The sequence below is a fragment of the Pipra filicauda genome, unplaced genomic scaffold (assembly GCF_003945595.2).
Source record: "Pipra filicauda isolate LSUMZ 115617 unplaced genomic scaffold, ASM394559v2 scaffold539_size335297_pilon, whole genome shotgun sequence".
Taxonomy (NCBI): Eukaryota; Metazoa; Chordata; class Aves; order Passeriformes; family Pipridae; genus Pipra; species Pipra filicauda.
In genome coordinates, this window is record NW_024104686.1 from 172,539 (window position 1) to 194,323 (window position 21,785).

Consider the following 21,785-nt stretch of genomic DNA (forward strand, 5'->3'; position numbering starts at 1 on the left):
CTGGGTTGATGGTTGGACTTGATGATCCTGAAGGTCTTTTCCAACCTAAACAACTCCATGATTCTATGATAAGAGGAGACAGGTTTAATCCACAGCTGTGTCAGCTCAGCATGTGAAAGACCAACCTGGTTTGAGAAGGTGATAAACGCTGTGTTGTCTAAATTGGCAGCTTTGACTCATGTCCTGTGACTCCAAAGATCGTAGAATCTGAATTTTGGGGTCTTTTTTTAGACACTCTCTTTTCCCCATGGCACTTTGAAGGGAGCTTTTTCCTCTCTTTCATTAAATATTTTGACATGTGAAGGTGAGCGTGTGTACAACTCATTTAGAAACAGCCCCAGTGGTGATTGTAACTCTGCATCGGGTCTGCTTCCCACATCACGGAGCAGCTCCTCTGTGCAGCAGGGTGGAAGGAAGGGTTGCTCCTGCTGCTGTGCTGGAAGCTGGTTTGCTCCTCTGGGAAGGCACAAAGCATATGGGAACTCCAGGAGGAGTCCAGGTTTGCCTTGAGGGCTGTAGAGTAAATGAGTTCAGGTTGTATATGAAAATGTTAAACCTGTTCAGTCAGTTCCCTTGCCATGAGCAGGATCCTGGGGCTTAGGAACCAGAAGGACAATTGCCTCATTCATTTCCTGAGGTTAGTTTGTTAAAAAAACTCCGAAGACTATTTGTAGCATTAACCTTGGGATTTCATGATGGGGTGCAGGAATGGGATGACTTGGAAATCCTTGGAGCTGCTAATGCAACTGGCTACTGACTGAGCTCCAGCTGTGACCTTGATGTGATAATTATGTAACAGAGTTTACAGATATGAAGTTCTTCTTTCAAACATGCAGCTATAATTAGAAATATAATACAATTTTTTAAAAGTGTAGTTTAGCCAAGATGTTGAAAAACCACTCGGCTTTTCACTATAATTTAAAACCTTTGTGTCCTGTACTAGTGAATCTAATAAAATAACATAAAATGTAATACAAAAATGACTAGTGCTAAGAGTGAATTTGGCTCAGCTTTGCTTCTCTCTCTCTCTCGGACCCAGGGAAAATATTCCAACAGAACTCCAAAAGCTTCAGCACAATGGAATGAAAAATCCTTTTCTTTAAGGCAGCAAATGCTGCTTAAACTTTGGAAATATGAGATACCAATTAGGCAGCTTTGAGAGGCATCATTTTGGTTTGGATTGTTTTGGCTAAACCAGAAATCCTCCTCAGAAATACTGAATAAAAATATACTATATTAGACCCATAAATCACCTAAATGAACAAAAGCCAAGGATAAACTGATACAGCTTTTGCATAGTGAGAATTAAATTTAATTCACTGAAATCAAAGAGAGTTTTGCTGATGTCCCTGGGAGATGCCAGTGGATACTCCCTGTCCTGCAGGAGAAGTTTCAGGTCTGACCCAGCTCCCATCCTTGACAAAGTGGGATGGGGAATCACTGCTGTCACCAGTTGCTGGTAGAAGTCAAAAAATCAACCATTAAAGCAGATAGAAACCACATTTCAAGCAAATAGGAGATAATTATAGTAAATAATATGTTGTGTTAATGCCTGAATGAATTGTTAACTCATGGAATTTACTGCTACAGGACATGAGTGGCTCCAGTAGGAGTGAAGTGGATATTGAATCCGTCAGAATCTTTGGGTCAGATTTATTTTGAAATGACATACACCCTGCAGGGTTATGACATAAAATAGAGTTAATTACTGAAGAGTAAATCCAGAGGGTATGTATTTTGCACGTGCCTAGTATTTGGCGTCTTGGACTTGTTGATTGCTGGGCAGGAACCACTTCCAGGTGCCACATAATGGGAATCAGGCTTTTTTATTCCTCAAATGTCTTTCCTAATACAACCCAATGTGCACACAATGCTTCTGTTCTTAACAGTGAGGAGAGAAGGTGTAAGGAAGACAAGGCTGCCCAGACAAGTGATGGAATTTCGTCCCTGGAAGTGTTCAAAAGGCGTGTGGATGTGGCACATGGGGACATGGTTTAGTGGTGATTACAGTGGTGCTGGGTTAATGGTCGCACTCGATTCTATGATTTTAAGATGCTGCTACATGCCACTGGATGCAGGGATTGTCATCTGCTTGCCCGCATGGAGCTTCCAGGGCTGACAGGGTTATGAGCAGAGGTTTGGAATGGGGTTTCTCTGCATCATCCCCAGCATGAAGTGACAGAACGAGGGGGAATGGCTTCCCACTGCCACAGGGCAGGGTCAGGTGGGATACTGGAAAGAAATCCTTCCCTATGAGGGTGGTGAGGCCCTGGCACAGGTTGCCCAGAGAAGCTGTGGCTGCCCCATCCCTGGAAGTGTCTAAGGTCAGTTGGACGGGGCTTGGAGCAACCTGGGCTAGTGGAAGGTGTCCCTGCCTGTGGCGGGGGGTGGAACAAGATGAGCTTTAAAGAAGTCCTTTCCAACCCAAACTATTCTGTGATTCTTTGATTGTCCTGCTCCAAAGGGGATGTTTCTTCAGGGGTCTCAGCTTGTTATCTCCTCTGTGCTGCCCTTCCCTGTATGGACATCTCTGTGTGTGCCATTGGGTGGGTTCAGCTTTGCCAGTTCCTTTCATTTATTTATTTATTGTCCATGTCTGTTGCATGACAAACATTTCCTCAAGGCTCGTTGCTTGACACGAGGCCGAGCTGCGTGGGGCCACCTGGGGATGGATGGCTTTGTGCTCCGGGTTGTGAGAGACAGGGACATTGAGCACCGGTTTAAGATAAAATAAAAATTAATTAAAATTTTAAGAAGGGGTAAAAAAAGTTTTTAGAAAAGTAAAAAAAAAACCCCAAACCAAAACCAACCCCAACCCCAAAAAACCAACAACAAAAAACCAACAACAAAAACAGTTTAAAGAAAGGGAAAAAAAGAAGGCGGAGCACTGCCTTTGCGGAACACTCTCCCGGCCGATCCAACACGCACCGGTCCGTGTCCCCAGCCCGTGTCCGGGGGGCACCGCGGCCTCCGGGGCGGGGCTGGCGCGGGGGGCCCGGCCCGGCCCCCGCCCGCAGCGCGGCGGCCCCAGACACCTCCTCCCTCCCTCCCTCCTTCCCTCCTTCCCTCCCTCTGCCCGCGGCGCCTCCGCTCCGGCCCCGCCGCTCCCGCTCCTCCTCCGCGCCGCACTTTGCGTCTCTCCTCGGCCGCCGCCGCCGCTCGCAGCCGGGCCGTGTGTGCGGGGCCGTGTCCGCGGAGCGCGGTGTGTGCGGGGCCGTGTGTGCGGGGTCCGCCCGCCCGCCGTGCCCTGCATGGCCGCCCCGCAGCGCTGAGCCGGGGAAGGCGGTGCCGGCGGCGTTCCCGCGGCGCTCCCGCGGCTCTCCCGCAGCATGGCGCGGGGCGGCGGGCGGCTGCAGCCCCGGGCCGCCGCTGCTGCCCCGGGCCGGGGGGGCCGGGGGCCGCTCGGCCTCCTGTGCCTGGCGCTGCTGGGCGCGCTGGGCGCCGCCGAGGCGGAGTTCTCCATCCTGGACGAGGCGCAAGTCCTGGCCAGCCAGATGAGGAAACTCGCCACCGAGGAGCTGAGGGTCGTCACCATGCAGGTATGGCCCGACCCGGCAGGCGGCTTGCCTGGTTTTCCCCCCTTCCTTCCCTCCCTCCCTCCCTCCTGCACACGCTCTTCCCGATTCCTGCCTTGCCGTTTCTCTCTCCATTCCTTTCTTTCTTTTCTCCCCCCCCCCCCCCCCCCCCCTCCGCCAGTTCTTTTCTTCTTCGCAAACTTTCCCTCCCCCCTGCGCGGGCTGCTCCTTTTCCCTGGCCCTGCTCCCCCCCGAGCCCGGCTTTTCCAGCCCTGGCTTCCCCGAGCCCGGCTTCCGTCAGCCCGGCTTCCTTCGGCCCCGTCTCCTCCTAGCCCGGCTTCCCCGAGCCCGGCTTCCCCCAGCCCTGCTCCTGCGGCTCCCACAGCCCGGCTTCCCGGCCCGCAGAGCCGCCCGGCCGAAGGGGAGCGGGGCTGGAGCGACGGGGGCGCGGACAGGCTCGTGTGTTATTTGCGGTTTACACAATAGAAATGGCAAAAATCACCCCCCGCAGACCCGGAGGAGTCCGAGCCCGGCTTGGGGCTGAGCCGCCTCCCGACCGAGCATCCCGCGGGCAGCTCGGGGAGCCGTGTCCTGCCCGAGAGCTCTGAGCTTCCCGGCCCAAGAGTACGCCCGATAAGTTTATTTAGATGCTGAATTCGCGCCTGAGGTTGGGGGAATGCGGTGTCGAGGAGCTTTTTGTTGTTTCTGGGGTGTTCTGTGAGGGGCTGGTGGGACTTGCAGGGAGTGCTGGTACCTGCGGTACAGCAGCGGCTGCCCACCCTCTCCGAGGGGGGAAAAGTGAAATCGGATCCCAGGCAGCTTTCAGGGGAAGGTATGGTCAGTAGCAAATGCAGTTTTAAAAGCCTCCCAAATTGAAAAGGAGACACTTTCATAGGATCAGCGGGGGTCTCTACCCAAATGGCCTTTTATCTTCTCTAAACTGGCTGCATTCTCTCACCTCTGGACCATCATTGTGCTGGGCGGCCTCCTAGGGCTCGTTTTGTCCTGGGAAACACTGAGCTGTCTCTTGTCCTTGATGCTAAGAAGACAGGGATTTAAATGACTTCACTTAACAAGGTACATTATTGATGTACTGAATTCAAGGAAGTCACTTTTTTCCCCCCTCTGCCGTGCATATACATGTATGTATTTCCTCTCAAAAGATATAAGCATAATCCTTTGCTTTGGTGGAATCTCTCTTAATGCAAATCAAGTCAGTATAATTGCATTGCTAAATCTGTTTCTGGTGTTAAAAAAAATCTAATATGATCATCTCAACACGTCTTGTCTTTAAAAAAGCCACTTGTAAAAATATACCTTGTTACTGTGCTTTGATACACAAGCTGACTTTAGGATGAGCCAGGTTTTCTTTCCTAGAATTGTACCAGTGATCCAAGTTTGGGAACAATCTGGATGCCAGTGCACGGGGATGCAAATAATGTTAAAACTGTGTTTACCATTAGCTGGATATTTAGGGCCCCAAAGAAATTTCATGTGGTGAAACTGGTAGTTAAACCCCTTTTCATACTGAGCTCTATTTTTATATGCTTCATATTTTGGCTGTCTGAACTCCCATCACGCTAATGCACAGCCTGTCCTTTGCTCCCCCCTGGAACATTATTACAGCTGTTTAAGATTAAAAACCAGTGGGAACAAATCTCCCCTGATTTTAGAAGCTTCTTTGCTGACCTCCTACAGTAGAACAAAAAATGTTATGATACGTGTCACTGCAGCCCTTAAAAGCACTGGATTTTAAGGCAGAAATTTCCTAAGCCTGCCCAGCAGGGCTAGGTGTAGCTAGCACAGAATTCCCCTTTTTCCCACTTGTTCAGGGCTGTTGGTGAGTGGTGGTGGCCTGGGGGGCACCTGGTGCCGGGTGGTGGGTTACCTGTGCTGCTGGCACAGTGGGGATGCTCAGCATTCATGATGGGGCAGAAGGGAGGGGTGTGGGATTTTGGAAGGAGAGCGAGGGCACTTTTGGGCTTTACCTAGATGTAAATCCAAGGACGTTTTCCTAGGTTTAGGGGGTAACGTGGGGGCAGGGCCCAAATGAGGATCTAGTGAGAGGAAGTTGCGGTAGCGAGAGGGAGGGTTGGTGTCCAGCCATTAGTGAGCTGCGGTTTTATTTAGCTTCATAAATTGTAGAGGAGGAAGCAGCAGAATTTAATGCTTCCCTTTCGTGCTCTTTTCATGCTTTGGTCCGTGCCAGTTGTGGCTCCCACATCTGCACATCCTGGTAATAGGCAGGAGGTGGTGTCACCAACGTAACCATGGGAAAGGGAAGGATAGGTCTGAGCCAGAGGTGGGCAGGAAGCATCCAATGAGTGCAGGAGCAGGTGGAAATGCTTAAATAGAGTGAAGGTGGGAGGTTGGTTGGGGTGTGTTTTGAATCTGGAAAAAGAGGGAAATGTGGACGGAGCCTCCAGAAGCGCAGGAAGGGAGGATGAGGTGGAGTTTCCAGTTTGGACGCTGGAGGAGCAAGTGGAAGAGGTAAGAGGAGAACCATGGAATCTGTGAGCCTTAAATGCCTGTGAAATGGGGCAGGGAGTAATGACCATGGAAGTTGTGAGATAGAAAATAGATTAGATTTCTGCAGGAGCCGTCAGTGCTATAAATGAGATCCGTCCCCTCTGTGCAGTGTCTACTTCCTGCAATATATTCTTCTTTGACCAGTGCTTCATGTAATTAGTCCAACAGCAAATAAGGACTTAGTGTTTCGAGTAAAATCTCATTATTTTTCATTGTTGGGAGGAGTGAAGTACACGTACATCTGTGCTGTAACAGGCTGAAGCTACAGGAAGACTGAGGAGGAGAGAGGTTTCTGGTGCCTGCCAGCATCAGTCTGACAGTTGATTTTGGCACTCACACCACTGCTTTCTGTTTACAGGGACTTGCATGAGTGTGGTATCTGACTGTTACCTTTTAAGTAGTGCTTTGTTTTCTTGCCCACAGAAGTGCTCTGATTTCATTTATAAATTTATTCCTTGAATGGTACTGCACAGAGCAGCTGGTAATGTCTAGGTGACAACTCATGAGTTACATCATTTGCTGAATGTGTTGTATAGCAGCTTAACAGTTTCTTATTTAAATTTCCAATTAGAATATGCATATTTGTACCACACAGAGTCTTCACTTAGTGAGGACACGTGTCGGGCGCTGCAGTGTGTGGTGGGTTCCTGGGTGTCTCTGTGTTACCATTCTGGGTGTTATTTCTCCAGGAGTGGTTAAACATAGAAAGTTTATCGAGTGTCTGACTTCCTCTGTTGCAGTGATTAATCATTGTTCCCACTCTGTTTGACAGTTCTACCAAATCCGCAGTTAATGATATTTCTGTGTCTTAATATCACCAATTATTTCCTTTCATGCATCAGGGTACGTACACATGCTTGTGTGGGTTTTTGCCAGAAGCAGTCTCACCACAATCTCTTCTTCTTCTCTCTTCCTCCTGTGGGACAGAGCATGCAGGAGAAGCTGCTGGTTCATGGGTTGTGCTGCACCTACAGCCACCTCAAACCATTACCTTCTTTTTTTGGTAGCTAAAGCACTTGCTAACAGCATCCATATCATTCCAGGGAACACCTTCTGGCAGCAGGCTGCATCCTTGGGATGCAACATGCAATCACACCTCCTCTTGCCAGCCTGAGCTGCTGTATTCCTTGTCATTCCTCAGTAGGAATGTAGTCACATCTCAAATAGCCCATGGCATCACTTGCCAAGGGCTGGAGCTTGGTCAACAAGCAGCTCTAGTGACAGTCCTGGAATGTGTTCTCCTGGGCAGAGCTGACACACTGCACCAATTAAAAGTTAAGTGTCCTTTTATACTAAAATTATGACTAAATTGGTGGTTGTGGTGTGACCTGATCTGCCAGTGGAGTTTCACCATCCGTGTTACCTGTCTGATCCTGGCCTCTCTGACCTGGGTGGAATTACAGAGCAAGCTGTTGGTTGAAACAACTGAAATTCTTTAGTCGGGAGACAAAGGCAGGAAAAGAATAAATCAGAACTTTTGTGAGTGTTTTGTTTGTTTTTTGGCAAGGTTTACCCTCTAAATCTGCACAGAGTGCCCAAGGTGAGGACTGTTTTTGGATAGTGAGGGGCAGGGTAATGTTTCCATCTCCAAAACAGGGATATAATACTTGCAGCCAGAGTTGAAAGGATTAAGAAATGCTTTGAAGATGAAAAGCATTAAGTGCCTCTATAACTTTCAAAATGCTTGTTGATGTTTCTGTCCAGATAGTAACAAAAGTTGTAGGCCCAGAGGGCCTTGAATATTTTTGAAGGCAGCTCTGCCATCTTAATCCTTTACCGAGAAGGAAACATGTTTTCTCATTGTTACTGATCTTGGAGGTTGGAATAAAAAAAAAAAAGGCATTTTAAATCTGAAAAACAGCAGTTTGCTGGTAATTTTTTCCCTGTATTTCTTAATATTAATACTTTGTATATTAATACTATATATACTATAATAATACATCAGGTGATGTAGTGATGTGTAAAATAACAACCAGCTTAGTACAGACTTCTGGTTGATTGGCAAGCATATTATTTATTTATTTATCTTACTAACTGTTTGTCTGGCCATATGTTTTTCAAGAAGAACAGATTGTGCATGACAGGGAGATGGGGACATATCCAGAGGTTTATATGGGGTGAAAAATCCACGTTCTTTGAAGATTTCAGGGTGATGGCAAAGAGTTGCAGTCACCAGAACTGTCCATTTATTTAATCCCTTTGCAGATGAACACTGACAGAATACAGTGTTATTTATTTTTTCTAATGGGATGGTTTTCTGGCTAATGACAGTGGATTTAATACTTAGAAGAGTTAAATCCCACTTGAGTTAAATCCCATTGAAATGCCAGAACCATGGTTCTCCATCTCCAAAATCAAGGGTTTCACACAATTCCCCACTTATTTATATGGATATTTATAAATAAATCCATTGGTGACTATGAGGTACTTTCACAGCAAGTGATGTAAAGCACCGGGTATGAAACCTGGACCTTGTGCACCCTCAGCCAAATCACAGCACAAAAAAATATTTCCCTTCTTTTTCCCTATTATTTCCAGCTTGTTCCCAGCTTGTGAAGCTGAAATACAATAGAAAAATATAAGTAAAGAGTGCTGGTAAGTGTTTGGCTATACCTTTTTAGTTTTTTAAAATATTATTTGGCAGTAATATGTGCTTTAGTAATAATTACAGAGCAGAAACCAGCAGAGTAAAACCTCATCTGTTTTCCATGATTATGTCTTAGTTTGAATCCAGCTTCAGCAGCTTTATCCGAGGCCTTTTGAAAGCTCAAGACTGCAGCAGTTTTTCATCCTTTTCCACGTGGATTCCTTTTTTTTCTGGCATGAAACATTTCAAAGAGGCAGCGAGAGGTCCTGGTGGAAGGGCAGCGGGAATGGGAGAGCAAATCTGAATTTTTAATTAGGCTTTGAGCTGTTCCTTCAAAGTGTGAGGACATCCTTAGTAATGTACGTCTTGTTGCATCAGCAGAGCCTGACATTTCACTTCAAACAGGGAAAATGCAGCTGTCCTGGGCAGATAAAAGTTGCTGAGAGTGGAGCAGCAAGGTGGGTTGGCAGATAATTAGTTGTCCCTTGCTCTGCCTTTCCTAAGGATCCTGCCAGTCCTGGCGTGGGCTGGAGGGGTTTTAGCAGCAAGAAATCCAAGGACGCTGGGAAGTGATTGGGAATCTCTCAGCTGTGGCAGGGCTGATAACACGTGTGTTAAGAAGGCACAAAAGTAAATACAGCGTGTGTTAGCTCATTTTTCTTGGCTTAATTCAGCAGAGGAGGAATGGTTAGAGGGGATCTGAGCACAGCAGAGAAGCTGCTCTGCTGCCATTGCCTGGCAAGGGGAGAAAAAAACTTGCTGTCAAATACTATCAAGAGCTTCATCTTTCAGACAGAAAGGCACAATGTGTTTGAGATGGAAAAAAATGTGAAGTAAAAGATTTGTGTGTGTGTTTCCCAGTGATTCTTTTATATCCATATAATAAAAGGGAGTATTAAGTATAAACACATTTTTTTTTGTAGTTGTTTAACAGTTGGTGGGTTTTGCTTGTCAATTATGGGTGAAAAATTGGCCCAGAAATGCTTGGAGCCTTGGCAGTTCAGTACCCTCATGTGTGGAAATGCCCAGCTACAAGGAAACACCCCAAGTTTTTGTATTTCCATTGTCAGGGCACTCCATAGATTGAACTGGGGTACAGGGCTACCCAAGCATGAGCCTGGCTCTGTGTGAATCCTGGAATAGCTCTGAGCTTGTGGGGGCTTTGCTGGGAACTTTAACAAGGGTTGGATAATGTCCCAGGAATTATTTATTTGTATGTAGTTGAATGGAAAAATACTAATTTTTTTTTTGTTGTTGTTTTTTTTTTTTCCTGTACATGGATAATATAACTTAATAATTGAAATGTAAGTAACTTATCTGATGTGTCAGCCTTTGTTTTGTATGTCAAAAATTTTGCTGAGATTTTGACTACTACCTCCTGTATCATAGGCCTAATGCAGAATGAGTGTAAAACCATAAAGTACAGAGGGCCTGCATTCCCATCATTTTCCTGTACTTTATTGTTGTTCAATAACATGGTGTGTTAATGAAATCTGAAAGGATATCCTTGTGCTCTCTTTTCCATGGAAAACAGAGTTTAATAACGTTAGTACTTACCCAGTATTTGTTGTGAAGACTTGCCTTTCTGACATAAGATTAAGCCAAGTCATGGCCTGAATCTTGTGCTATGCATCCTTCCCTGTACAGAAATCTGTACAATTTCTGTACAATAGTTTGTCTAATTTAGCAGGGAAAATCTGTGTTGACTTTTGAAATAATCATGGTGCCACAAATCAGTAACACTCATTTCCAACCCCATGAAAAGTGTTAATGAAATCACTTTTATCAACGGCCTCTAAGGTCTCTGTAGAGTCTCCCAAGTGATTTTGCAAAAGTATATTTGCACAATTACAGTAATTAGTAAAAGCAAACTATTCCATCTCCCCTTACCCGCTTCCCAGCCAGAAGCAGCTGATAAAACCAGCTTTTCATGGTGCTGTTGCCCTTTGAGCCCATGGATTTGCACAACTTTGACTGTGTGATTTGAACCAGTAGAGCAGAAAACCCCTAACACCTTTTTGATAAAAAACCTGTAATTTTCCTTTCAGCATGTCTGCAGAACTGTCTAGCCAATGCTCTCTGTCCAGTTTTGACCTGCCTTTGCACATATTCCTGCGATGCAGTAGGAATTTCTGGCTATACTTAGGATCGTCACAGGTGGGAATGAGGCCAGGGGAAAAAAAAAGCTTTAAAATAGACACATCTGGAAGTTGCCATAAAAAGTTTCTAGAAGCTAGAAAGCCTTAAGCAGAATTTCTTGTGTGTTCACCCTGGTGGGCTTATAAGAGTATTTGTTTGCCGTTTTTTGTGGATTTCAGACCAAATTACATGTGAAGATAAGTTCAGTTTGACAGAGATGATGTGGTGGTACCACACCAAAGGGCTGAGGTGCTGCCACAACCTCTCTGATTCAGTCCCTGCTTCTCCTCCTTTCAGCAAAGGGAGAATTAGAAACATTTCCTCTTTGGCTGTGCTTTCACCTCAAAAGTGCTATCAAACAAAAGCTGGGGAGGTGTTTGTGGTGATGGGGAGAAGGGACAGACTCCCAAAAATAGCTATGGTAGGAGCCTGTTGGCCTGACCAGGCTCTGAGCCAAGGTCACAAAGGGCTTACCAGCCCTTGGGAAGACCATATGGAGAGCCAGGAGGGCTTTTACTTGTTGGAAAATAAAGGAACCCCAAATTGTGTGGACCAGGAGCACAAGGGTAGGATTTGACAGTGAAATGAATGGCAAGGTAGCAAGAGATCTTGGGTTTAACCAAATCAGAGCACTCTGCAGCAGCTCTTTCCCAGCAGCTGTGCCACCACGAGGATCAGCTGTGTGATCCCTGCGTGCTGGTGGTTATTCTTTGTCCTTGCCCTGTGCCACGTAATGGTGGATGGGTGCGAAAACTGGTTGGACAGTGCTATGGCCACAGGGAGAGGTTTCCAGCTGCATCCAGATGATGGTGTAGCCAGGGACCATTCCATGGCTGCTGTGGATCAGGTAGTAGTGCAGCATGGGATGGATCAGCTCCCTGATCCCAAAATCTGGCTGCTTTGTGAACGGGAAAAAGCCCAAGTCCTCAGCATGGACTGGTCATGTTTGACTTGCTACGAGGAAGAGAAAAATGAGTTATGGGATGGGTTTTGGGCTGAAGTGGATGCTGAAATGGTGTGTATGTGTTGGCAGGTGTCAGGTGAGGAACCCTTTTTGGGAATACTCTACAACAGGCTCTGTGATATGGCTACAGAACTGTGCGCTTTGTGGGGGCAAAATCAAGTTTGCCTGAAGTGTTTGCTTTCAGTGGTAGCCTGTCCATTGCAAATCAACGTGTGGGAAAATGCTGATGGAAGATTGGTAGAGAAGGAAATCACATCCAGGATATTTTTATTGCCTCCTTCATGGTCAGTGAACAAACATGTTATTTTTCATTTTTTTTTTTTTTCTGGTACGGGACTTTTAACTTTTGATTCTGGAGAAGTAAACACTATTTGGAGGATAAGAAAGAAGCAGGATCTCTCATCATTGCAAGGAGTGTAAAAGGAAGGAGAAAATTCACTTCAAATCCATGGATCCTAAATTGCAGTTCATGTTTTGTTAGTGCTGGAGGCTGAAAGCCAGTGTTTGATCTGCAGGTTCAGTTCCCAGTTGCCAACAGCTGATGTGGTCAAACCCTCATGGACCAGTGTATTCTAGAGAGGCCAAACCAACATCTTGGAGACACAATTTTTGTGTTGTATGGAAGGATAAAATAGAAGGATTTGTAATGTGGGGATAATACATTTAGCAGGTTTAACAATGAAAGGATATTTAATTTAAATATGGTGTAGGTGGTTCAACTTCCTTGGGCACATTGTTTCTGTAATATGAATTTCATAGTTGTCTTCCATTCCTTTTGCCAGTGGCTCTCCAGCACTGCCAGGTGTGACATGGGATTTATTCCCTTGGTCTGGCTTGGTGGAGTTCAGCTACAGAAAAAAGTTTACAGGGAAAACTGGTGCAGGCAGGAAGACAGGGATAAGTACTGGGGATGGCTGTGTGTCACATTATGCAGCAGTGGTCAGGAGTCTGTTTTTAAACCGTAAATTCCAGTCTTTGATCTGTTCCATTAAAATTAGAAAATGTTATTCCTGGATACACAGTCTCTTGTGTCTTCCTTGTAGGAGGAAAAAAAAGGGAAAGAAATTAATACTCAAATATGTTGCAGGAGGAGGATGAAAATTGCAAACTTCTCAAATTTCTTTAGCTTTTGATGAACTTCATCAAGGTTGAGGTTGCAGATACAAAGCTAAGGGCACTTAAGTAGCCAACCTTCTCTTGTGAGTAATTTGGGAAAACATGAAGTCTTATTTTGCATTTTTTTATTTTTGACTGAAATGCAACTATAATTTTAAATTATAAAATTCTGGCTTTTCCTTTTGAATTCTGCTGCTGATCTATTTTATGTAGCCCTAGATCCTTTCAGTAGCTGCTCTGAGGGATGTGCTTGATGCTCTTAAAGTTGTTAAATTCAGTTAGTTGCTAATCCAGCTGTTCTTGGAAAAGGAAGCTCTGCTGTGCTGAGCTCATGCTGGGAACAAGGATTTTATACCAAAAGTTGTGTTTGGTTTCTAAAACTTTATATACTGACATACTGATGATACTGTATTTTCATTAAAACTACTGGATGCAAAGCCAAAATTAAAATAACCCCAACATAATCATGATAAGAGATAAATGGCTGGTCATTTCTAATAAACAAGTTGTTTCTGTTTGGTAAGAAATTGAATCTAATGAATTTTAAAGTATTGATTCACCGTGATGTCCCATAAATATAATTTTGCCTCCCCCTTTTTATTTATGTATTTATTCACCAAGTGGTTGACTGTAAGTCTAGAAATACATTTAAAAAAATATGTTCTGGTAATTGCAACCTCAGACTTTGAAATGCTGCTTTTTCCTACATATCCAAGAATAGAAACTCGGCCTCCAAAAATAAATGAAACCCAACATCCATTGCCATGGTTTTCAGTGCTTGAAATGGTGGATTTCTCTTTGAGGAGCAGAGGTGCAGCAGCTATTTTGGGAAGGGAAGATGTGGAGTCAGGATGAAATGAGTGTAGACCTGCTCTGTGAGGGCTCATCTGAAACATAAGACCTGCTGGGTGTGCTCTCTGCTCCATGTGAGTCGTCTGGACGATTTAACAGAGCTGAAAATTCATGATAAAGAAGAGGAAAACATAAGTAGCTATAAAGAGATAATAGTAATTAAAAAAAATTAGTAAGAAATGCATTAATTTGGGATTCTTTGAAAATGTACTGAAAGCTGTTGTCCTTGATGTGCATTTAGTGTGGGTGAATACAGTGTAGGTCAGGCTCATTCCAGGCCCTTACCTGTTTTTTTTAATCCACAAAAAATGTTACTGCACGTTCAAGGCCTTTGACCCCAAACCTTGACTCGTTGGGAAGCACAGGGAATTCCTGTGAAGTTGTACTTCAAACTCTCTTGTGAAGACCAAAGGTGCAGCAGAGCTGGATTTCTGCTGCCTTCCCACACCCCTCCACCATTTCCTGGCCTCTAGTTTGCTTGGTTTTTGTAATTTTTGCCATTCCCTGTCTCCTGGCTTTCCAGTACCATCAGTGTCCTGGAGACTATTTCAGCACTGGCTGAGCACTCGGTCCCACTCTGCATGACATGTGTGGGACTGAGGTGGTTTGTTGGCAGCTCTGGTGTGTCAGGTGGCCACAACTCTCTGATCAGCACAAGAAATGGCATGGTTGTAACATCCCCTGAAATTTTGAGAGACTTTTGTCAAGGACATGGAGTGATAGGAGAAGGGGGAATGGCTTTAAACTGATAGAGGGCAAGGTGAAATGGGATATTGGGAAGGAATTCTTGGCTGTGAGGGTGCTGAGGCCCTGGTACAGGCTGCCCAGAGAAGTTGTGGCTGCTCCATCCCTGGAAGTGTCTAAGGCCAGGTTGGATGGGGCTTGGACCAAACTGGGATAATGGAAGGTGTCCCTGCCCATGGCAGGGTGAGGAATGAGATGAGCTTGAAGGTCCCTTCTAACCCAAACCATTCCATGATTCTCTGTGCCTGGCAGGGAGCTGGATGGGCTCCTAAGGCTGTGAGTGTGTAGACCTGAGGATCTGCAGAGCATGGTCTGCATGACAAAACCCAGCAGTTTTGCAACCTTCCACTCTTACTCTGTGTCCAGGAGGAACTGGATTGGAGTTTTGCCACTGCTGCTGGGAGACAACATTTCATTTTGATCCTGAAAATAGATTCGCAGCCTTTTTGGGATTCTTGCTCAGAAATGAAGTTAGAGCCAGTGTTAGCATCGGCCCTAAAGTCCAAAAATATATTTAAAGTATGGAAGGCTTGCTATAGCAAGTCTGTGGCTGCAGTGTGGCTTGATCCAGCCCCTGCAGAGGCCGGAATGCAAAGCTGGCCCACAGCCATACCGACGCCGGGGAGGATTGTCAACTTGTGGCCTTGCTTTGATGACGCAGAGAGAGAAAAGACAGATTCTTTTCTTTTTTTAAAATTTTTTTTTGCCTTTTGGTGGACAGAAAATAACTTTCACAGGGCTGGCAGGAATCTATATCTACCTTAGTTATTCAAAATCTCAGGAGATGCTGAGCCCCTGTGGGCAAAAGAAGAGAGGGAAAAGATGGAGGAGGAGGATAAAGTGGATACTGCTTTGGTATTGATAAGAGCAGGAGCAATGCTCAGGAATGGCAGCTCACCTGTTCATCCTGATGCCACAGTGAAAGAGCAGGATCTGCTCTATTATTTTTATTTTTTTTTAACTTTCCCATTTCCAACCCACCAGAGCAGCGATGCCACTCTGCTCTGAGAGATGTTTGGTGCGGGAACACTGTCAGGGCTTGAATCATCCTTTCTGTTTATCCCTCTAGTGCTGAAGGCAGACTGGTCATGGCCTGAGGTGCCTGTGTGTCACCAAATAAAGAAATTAAAGCATTAAAAAATAGAAAATACACCTTCAGCTGCTGTTGTGGGTACCAGGCCTTGGAGTGTTACTGCAGAGGAGCTGTGAAACATTCCCAGCTACTCATTTCAAACCCCAGTTTTCTAGTAATAGACTTAAAAATCTCATTGTGTAGTTGAGTTAGTGACTGAGTCTTCACTTTATAATCTCTTTATAAAATGTATGCACATTACCAGGACGTATTTAATAGACACACTGCCCCCATGAAAGGGAGCTTTGTGGGACGAGCCTTTTGTGCCTTTCTGGATCTCTCAGCAATTCCTGCGGAGCTTCCCAAGTCTGGCTGACACCGAGTGGCAGAGGAAAAGACCTTCTCCTTTCAGCTTGAGTGGAGAATAATGGGGAGCACGATGGGAGAGGGGGAGGGACCCTGCTCTGCTGTGGGCACACACCAGCCCAGCATTGAACACTCCAGTTCCTCCTGCCCCCAGCTGGGGCTTTGCATTTCCAATGACCTCGGGGCTTCTCAGGAAGCACAACTGGGTTTGTGGCAACAACAGGACCCCGAGACCACTCTTCTCAGCCCAGGTTGTAACTTTATTTCTAGTTTAGGCTGCAGGTTTGTCTGTAGTGGCCGCTTACCACAACAGCATTTTTTAATTTATTATTTTTTAAATTGAGATCTGATGTTGTCTTTCATCTTCTACTTAACCTCTCAGCTAGATTTTGGTGTGCTTTCTTCCTGTCTGTGGTTCTTAGTGGCAAAAAAGGTTTTCGTTCTCAAAACTGAGGCTGCAAGGTCGTGGATGTGTTCAATTTGACCTGGCAAACATCTTCACAAGAACAAGAATCTAGAGGACATATATTTAATTTTCCATTAGCAAAAAGAGTTAAACCTCAACAAAAAAAAAAAAAAATCCTGGAGTTCTCTGATAAAACCATCTTTTGCAGTTGCTGCTAATTCATCTAGTGCTCTGTGGGGTTACAAGCAGAAAGAGCTTCACCTCCTGCAAAGACACCAGAAAATGTATTCCAGTTTGGAAACCGTGGAGTAAAGATGAAGTAAGGGAAGATGACTAATTAAAAAAAAAAAAAAAAAAGCCACACATTTAATTAGGATTATAAATTGGATAGATGTGAGTCCTTTGGAGTAGGGTTTCTAATTTGGTCAGATCATAGAATCACTGAATCCTTAAGGTTGGAAAAGCCCTCCCAGACCATTGAGTCCAGCCTGTGCCCGATCCCCACCGTGTCACCCAGCCCAGAGCACTGAGTGCCATGTCCAGTCATTCCTTGGACACCTTCAGGGATGGGGACTCCACCACCTCCCTGGGCAGCCCTTTCCAATGTCTAATCACCCTTCCTGTGAAGAAATTCCTCCTGATTTCCAGTCTAACCCCCCCCCCGGGTCTATCCCTGGTGGGAAAGGTGGTTGTGCTCTGTGTATTATTCCATGCTGGTTGCTGTGCAAATGCTGCTCACGTATTCCTAAGAAAGCATCCAGGTGAGGAAGAGCTCGGAGCTGCTGGTGGTTGGGAACCTCCAGACAGATGTGTAGCTCACCTCTGCTCCTTGCCTTGGACACAGCTGCCTTTCTGATCCCAGGTGTATGCTTATGGTTTTCCAGCTACTGTCACAGCTGGAGACTCCATCGTGTCAAGAAAGAGCAAATCAATCTGTCTGGCTTGAGTGGAGCTTCTGCAGGTTCCCCAAGGGTAAAGCAGTTGGTTGTGGGGTGGCTGAGGGTGAAAGCTGAGGGCTGGGGTACACTCAGGTACCTTCAAAGGGGTGTGAAGGAAATTAAATTGGAAAATGCTGCCAGAGGAACATCATGCCCAAAGTTAGAGTGAAACAGGTGAAAGGCAGGGGTATGGGCTCTGTGTGCTTTTCTTGTTTCGGGATAAAACAAGATATTTTGCATAGATGTCATTAGTCTGATTGAGAATTTCAGCTTAAGAATTGAGAAAAGCTTTTTGAGCCAAATCAACACCATTTTGCCAACAGCCTCAGCATGAGCTCGTAGCATTTCTGTGTTTAAAACCAAATTAAGCCCTTTCTAGGTGTGCTTGTAAAGGGATGTGTTCCAGGTACTGCACATTTTCCTCCATCTCCTCTCAGCAAAAAGAAAGCTCTCACAGAAAGTGATATCCTTGATTTAATTCCTCTCGAATCGTATCTGTCTTTCCCTGTTTACCCCCCATTGCCTCTGTGTTTAATAAAATGGATTAGTTGGGTATATGTGCAGCCTTCTGGTATCTTTTCCCCTCCCTCTTTTTTTTTCATCAAAACAGAAGAAAATCTGGCAAAGGACTAAGGCTTTCTTAAGTAATTGAGAGATTTTTATTTCTTTTTAATTACCTTTATTATGACTCATCTTAAGGATAAAAGCTCCCTGGTTTGTGAACTTTCCCAGTTTCATTTGTTTTTAAAGTTTTGAGTACTATCTTTGGTTCATTAGCTAGAATGAACTTGGAAATTCTAAGAGGTAGAGGGTTAATTTAAAAGGAAGTAGGGATTTGTGTCCTGCAGGGCTCAGAACCGAGATGGCAGCACTGGAATCAGAAAATAGCCATTTTTCCCCATGATGTGGATCTACTGAAATTGTCAGTTTTCTACCACAGAGTGTCCCTTTCCCACATTTCTCCTGATTACTGTTCCTCCAAGCCATGCTGTTAATAAAACGAGCAGTTGTAACTAATTTATTATATATCTAAATTAATAAAGTAGTCCATTTTATTGTTCCAGCACTGCAAATCCCACCGTTCAGTGACTTTTCCATGCCCACGGGCTCATGGCACAAACGTGATGTTTGTTACCTGTAACCTCAGGCAACTGGTTGAAATTTGTAATTTTTGTGCATTTGGTGTCTTTCATGAGGTTTTTAGTGGTTTTACCGGTGAAGTGCAACTCTTCTGTAACAGTGAAATTCAGTGAGCTTTGAACTGTGGACTTTGAGCTGTGAAAGCAAGAGGGAATTGAGGTTGTTGTTTTTTTAAAGGAGGTATTTGGGGTAGATAAAGCATCTGAAACTCAGTGGTTTGATAACAATCTCCTAAATAATTATCTAATGCTTTTGTATCCTACTTGCTTAGTGAAATACTTAGAGAAACACATCGTGGTAGTACTGTGCACTGATTTTTTTTTTAATAATTCTTCATTATTTCACTGCATATTTGCTGCAGGTTTTGTGTTCTGCACATGATTTTGAGTTTTTTAGGAGAGAGTTAGTTGCACATTGAATTGATAGTCAGGTTCCTACTTGGTCAGATGAAGATTTCTCCTGAGGAATAATGTAATTTTCCTTTTCACATAGCTATTGCGTGTTCTGCAGGCTGGGATAACAAATACTCATTTTTTTCAACAGAAAAAAACCTCACTATTATTGTTATTACTATTTTATTTTTGGTGACTGAAAAACTGAACCAGGAAATGACCCGAGACACAGTTTCCATGACACCCTCTCACTTGAATCCAGTTTTCAAGAAGATGAAAGGCCAAAGCAGTCTTTTGATAGTGAGCAGCTAATTGGGTGGCTGATAGAGGCAGGTTTTTCTCTGGGAAAAAAATAAAGGAGAAAAGAAGTGGAACAGCTGTGTTTTGGTACATGTGTATAATCCCAGATAAAACTCTCCAAGGGCAAGGAAATACAGTAATACCTCAGTGAAAAGAAAATTAAGAATTTTTGGAAGCATAAATGTGGCTTTTTTGGGAAGCTTATGTGTAAAATAAAAATCTACTGGAAGAAGTGCATTAATAAATGATGGATTTGTAAGAATATTTGGATATTTGTAATATATAATATTTGTTATATAATGTATGTGTAATCTCTGCAATGAACAGACTTCCAAGACATGGCAAAGGGGATAAGTACTTAAATTAAGTAAAATACTTAGCACAAGGACTTTTTTTTTGATAAATTATTTGAATCTCAGGTCTGTTTTGGATTTGAGGGATAAATCCTGAAGGAATCCTATGAAGTTGAGCTGCAGACTGAGCTGTGACTGCTGAGGGTGCAATTCCTGAGTTAAGTGGTGGTGTTTGCTTCTTCTCCTGGCTTCATTAGGGTTTTTCTGTCCAGATGAGAAGACAATTACCTTGTCTAATGCACTTCTTGCCCCTATTCATGGGTTACCTTTGTTTTCCCCTGAAACTTTGAATACCTGGAAGGGAAAGCTGTAGCAACAGTTTGAGATCACTGCTGTCTTGGGACCTTCTATGCTTTCCATCACCTATTGGTCCTGGAAGTGTTTTCAGCTGATTAGTGCTATTTCCATGCATTGTTTCTCCTTCTAAGGTTTTCGTGCAGAATATGCCATCTAGATTGGCATAATTCAAACTAAGTGAAATAGTTTGGTTTTTAGGTTTAGTAGAGTAGGTTTAGATTAGGTGTTGGGAAAAAATCCTTCCCTGTGAGGGTGGTGAGGCCCTGGCACAGGTTGCCCAGAGAAGCTGCAGCTGCCCCATCCCTGGAAGTGTCCAAGGCCAGGTTGGATGGGGCTTGGAGCAACCTGGGCTAGTGGAAGGTGTCCCTGCCCATGGCAGGGGGTGGAATGAGATGGGCTTGAAGGTCCCTTCCAACTCAAACCATTCTGAGATTCTATGAATATCAAAGCAAGCCTTTTTTTGGAATGCAAGAGATTAGGATCTCCCTAATGAAACCTAAGCCAACAGTCCCTAAACTTTCACAAAGACTTCGGTGGTTTATGAACCTAAAAATTTGCTAAACAACCAATGGAGATGGGTCTGGAGGAGTTGAAAGACCTTTTCACCACACCATGCTGTGCTCATAGCTTCTGCAGTGGTAAGGGAGCAGCTTGTTGTCTGAAGGGCTGCTTCAGCCTGAGTAAATAAACCACTCTAAAACCAGCTTGGCTGCTGCTGTCAGGCAGCTCTGTTGGCTTCTCATTCGGATATGTATGGACAGACTGGGGAATGAGCTGCTGGAAAGCAGTGCAGGAAGGGAGCTGGGAGTGCAGTTGTACGTGAGTCAGCAGTGCCCTGGCAGCCGGCAGGGCCAGCTGTGTCCTGGGGGGCATCAGGCCCAGCATCAGTGGTCGGGTGAGGGAGGGGATTGTCCTGCTCTGCTCTGCTCTGCTCTGCACTGGGGTGGCCACTTGGTCTGTTCAGCTGGAGGAGACTGAGGGGAGACCTCATTGCAGTTACAGCTTCCTTGGGAGGGGAAGAGGAGGGGCAGGCGCTGATCTCTGCTCTGTGGGGACCAGGGACAGGACCCCAGGGAATGTCCTGAAGTTGTGTCAGAGCAGGTTTACATTGGATCTTAGGAAAAGGTTCTTCCCCCAGAGGGTGGTCAGGCACTGAACAGGCTCCCCAGGGCAGTGGTCACAGCACCAAGGCTGCCAGAGCTCCAGGAGTGTTTGGATGATCCTCTGGGGCACCTGGTGTGACTCTTGGGGACGGTCCTGTACAGGGCTAAGGGTGGAAATGGATGATCCTTGTGGGTCCCTTCCACCTCAGCATATTCTGTGATTCTGTGAAGATCTTGTTGGAAACAGCAGCATTCACACTGCCAGTTTTCCCTGGAGACTGAGCCTGGGGGCTGCTCATTAACTCCCTGTTTGTCTGCGAGAGAGGAGCATGTAAAATTAATACATGGAGACAGGGACACAGTCCAGCACTGTGGGAGTGCAGGTGGGATGGAGCAATGGGCGGGAATTTAATGGACATACTCCTTGGGAATTTAATGGACATCCTCCAGGAGCCTGGCTGTCCTGTGCAATTCCAGAGTTTTCTGCTGTAATGATCCCAGTGGGTTTTCACCGGCTCTCTCTGCTGAGAGAGCCTTTAATATTGTGAGAATTTTGGTGAGTGTCCTGTGTGAATTTTGAGAGAGGTGTTCCTTGCCTTCAGAAATTGGAAGATATTTCATTATTTATGACCAAAATGTGGTGTTTGCTGGTACTCCTGTGAGGCTGTGCAGTGTCAAGAGTGTCATTTCCCAGGAACAGTGCCTGCAGCTGCAGAAACTTCTGTGCCCTTGGAAATTTTGAAATTTTCAAATCCAGTCTCACGCCGGTGCTGTCAAAATGGAGCTTTCTTATGGCACTCCTTTTCTTTAAAGGCTGAAATTTTAATATTGATCCCAAAGTATGTTTGCTCCAAAAATAGTCATTCCATGTGCATTTTGAGATGCTGAAATAAAATAAAGTCAGTTTGCTGGTGTGCGTGGGAGGCAGAGGGTGGAGTGTTCCTGTGCAGCTGTGACAGCCCTACAGGCTGT

At 45.0% G+C, this 21,785-nt stretch overlaps 1 protein-coding gene across 2 annotated transcripts in view; it reads left to right on the forward strand.

The window, feature by feature from the left end:
* The first annotated feature begins 3,127 nt into the window (after positions 1-3,127).
* CACHD1 (cache domain containing 1) overlaps positions 3,128-21,785 on the forward strand; it is a 93,685-nt gene continuing 75,027 nt past the window's right edge. Inside the window, exon 1 of one of the 2 annotated variants that reach the window (XM_027747946.2) lies at positions 3,128-3,539. In XM_027747946.2, the coding sequence (XP_027603747.1) occupies positions 3,330-3,539 (210 nt within the window). In that variant the 5' untranslated portion in view covers positions 3,128-3,329. The remainder of the gene's footprint in view (positions 3,540-21,785) is intronic. The other variant, XM_027747947.2, reaches the window with a different exon arrangement.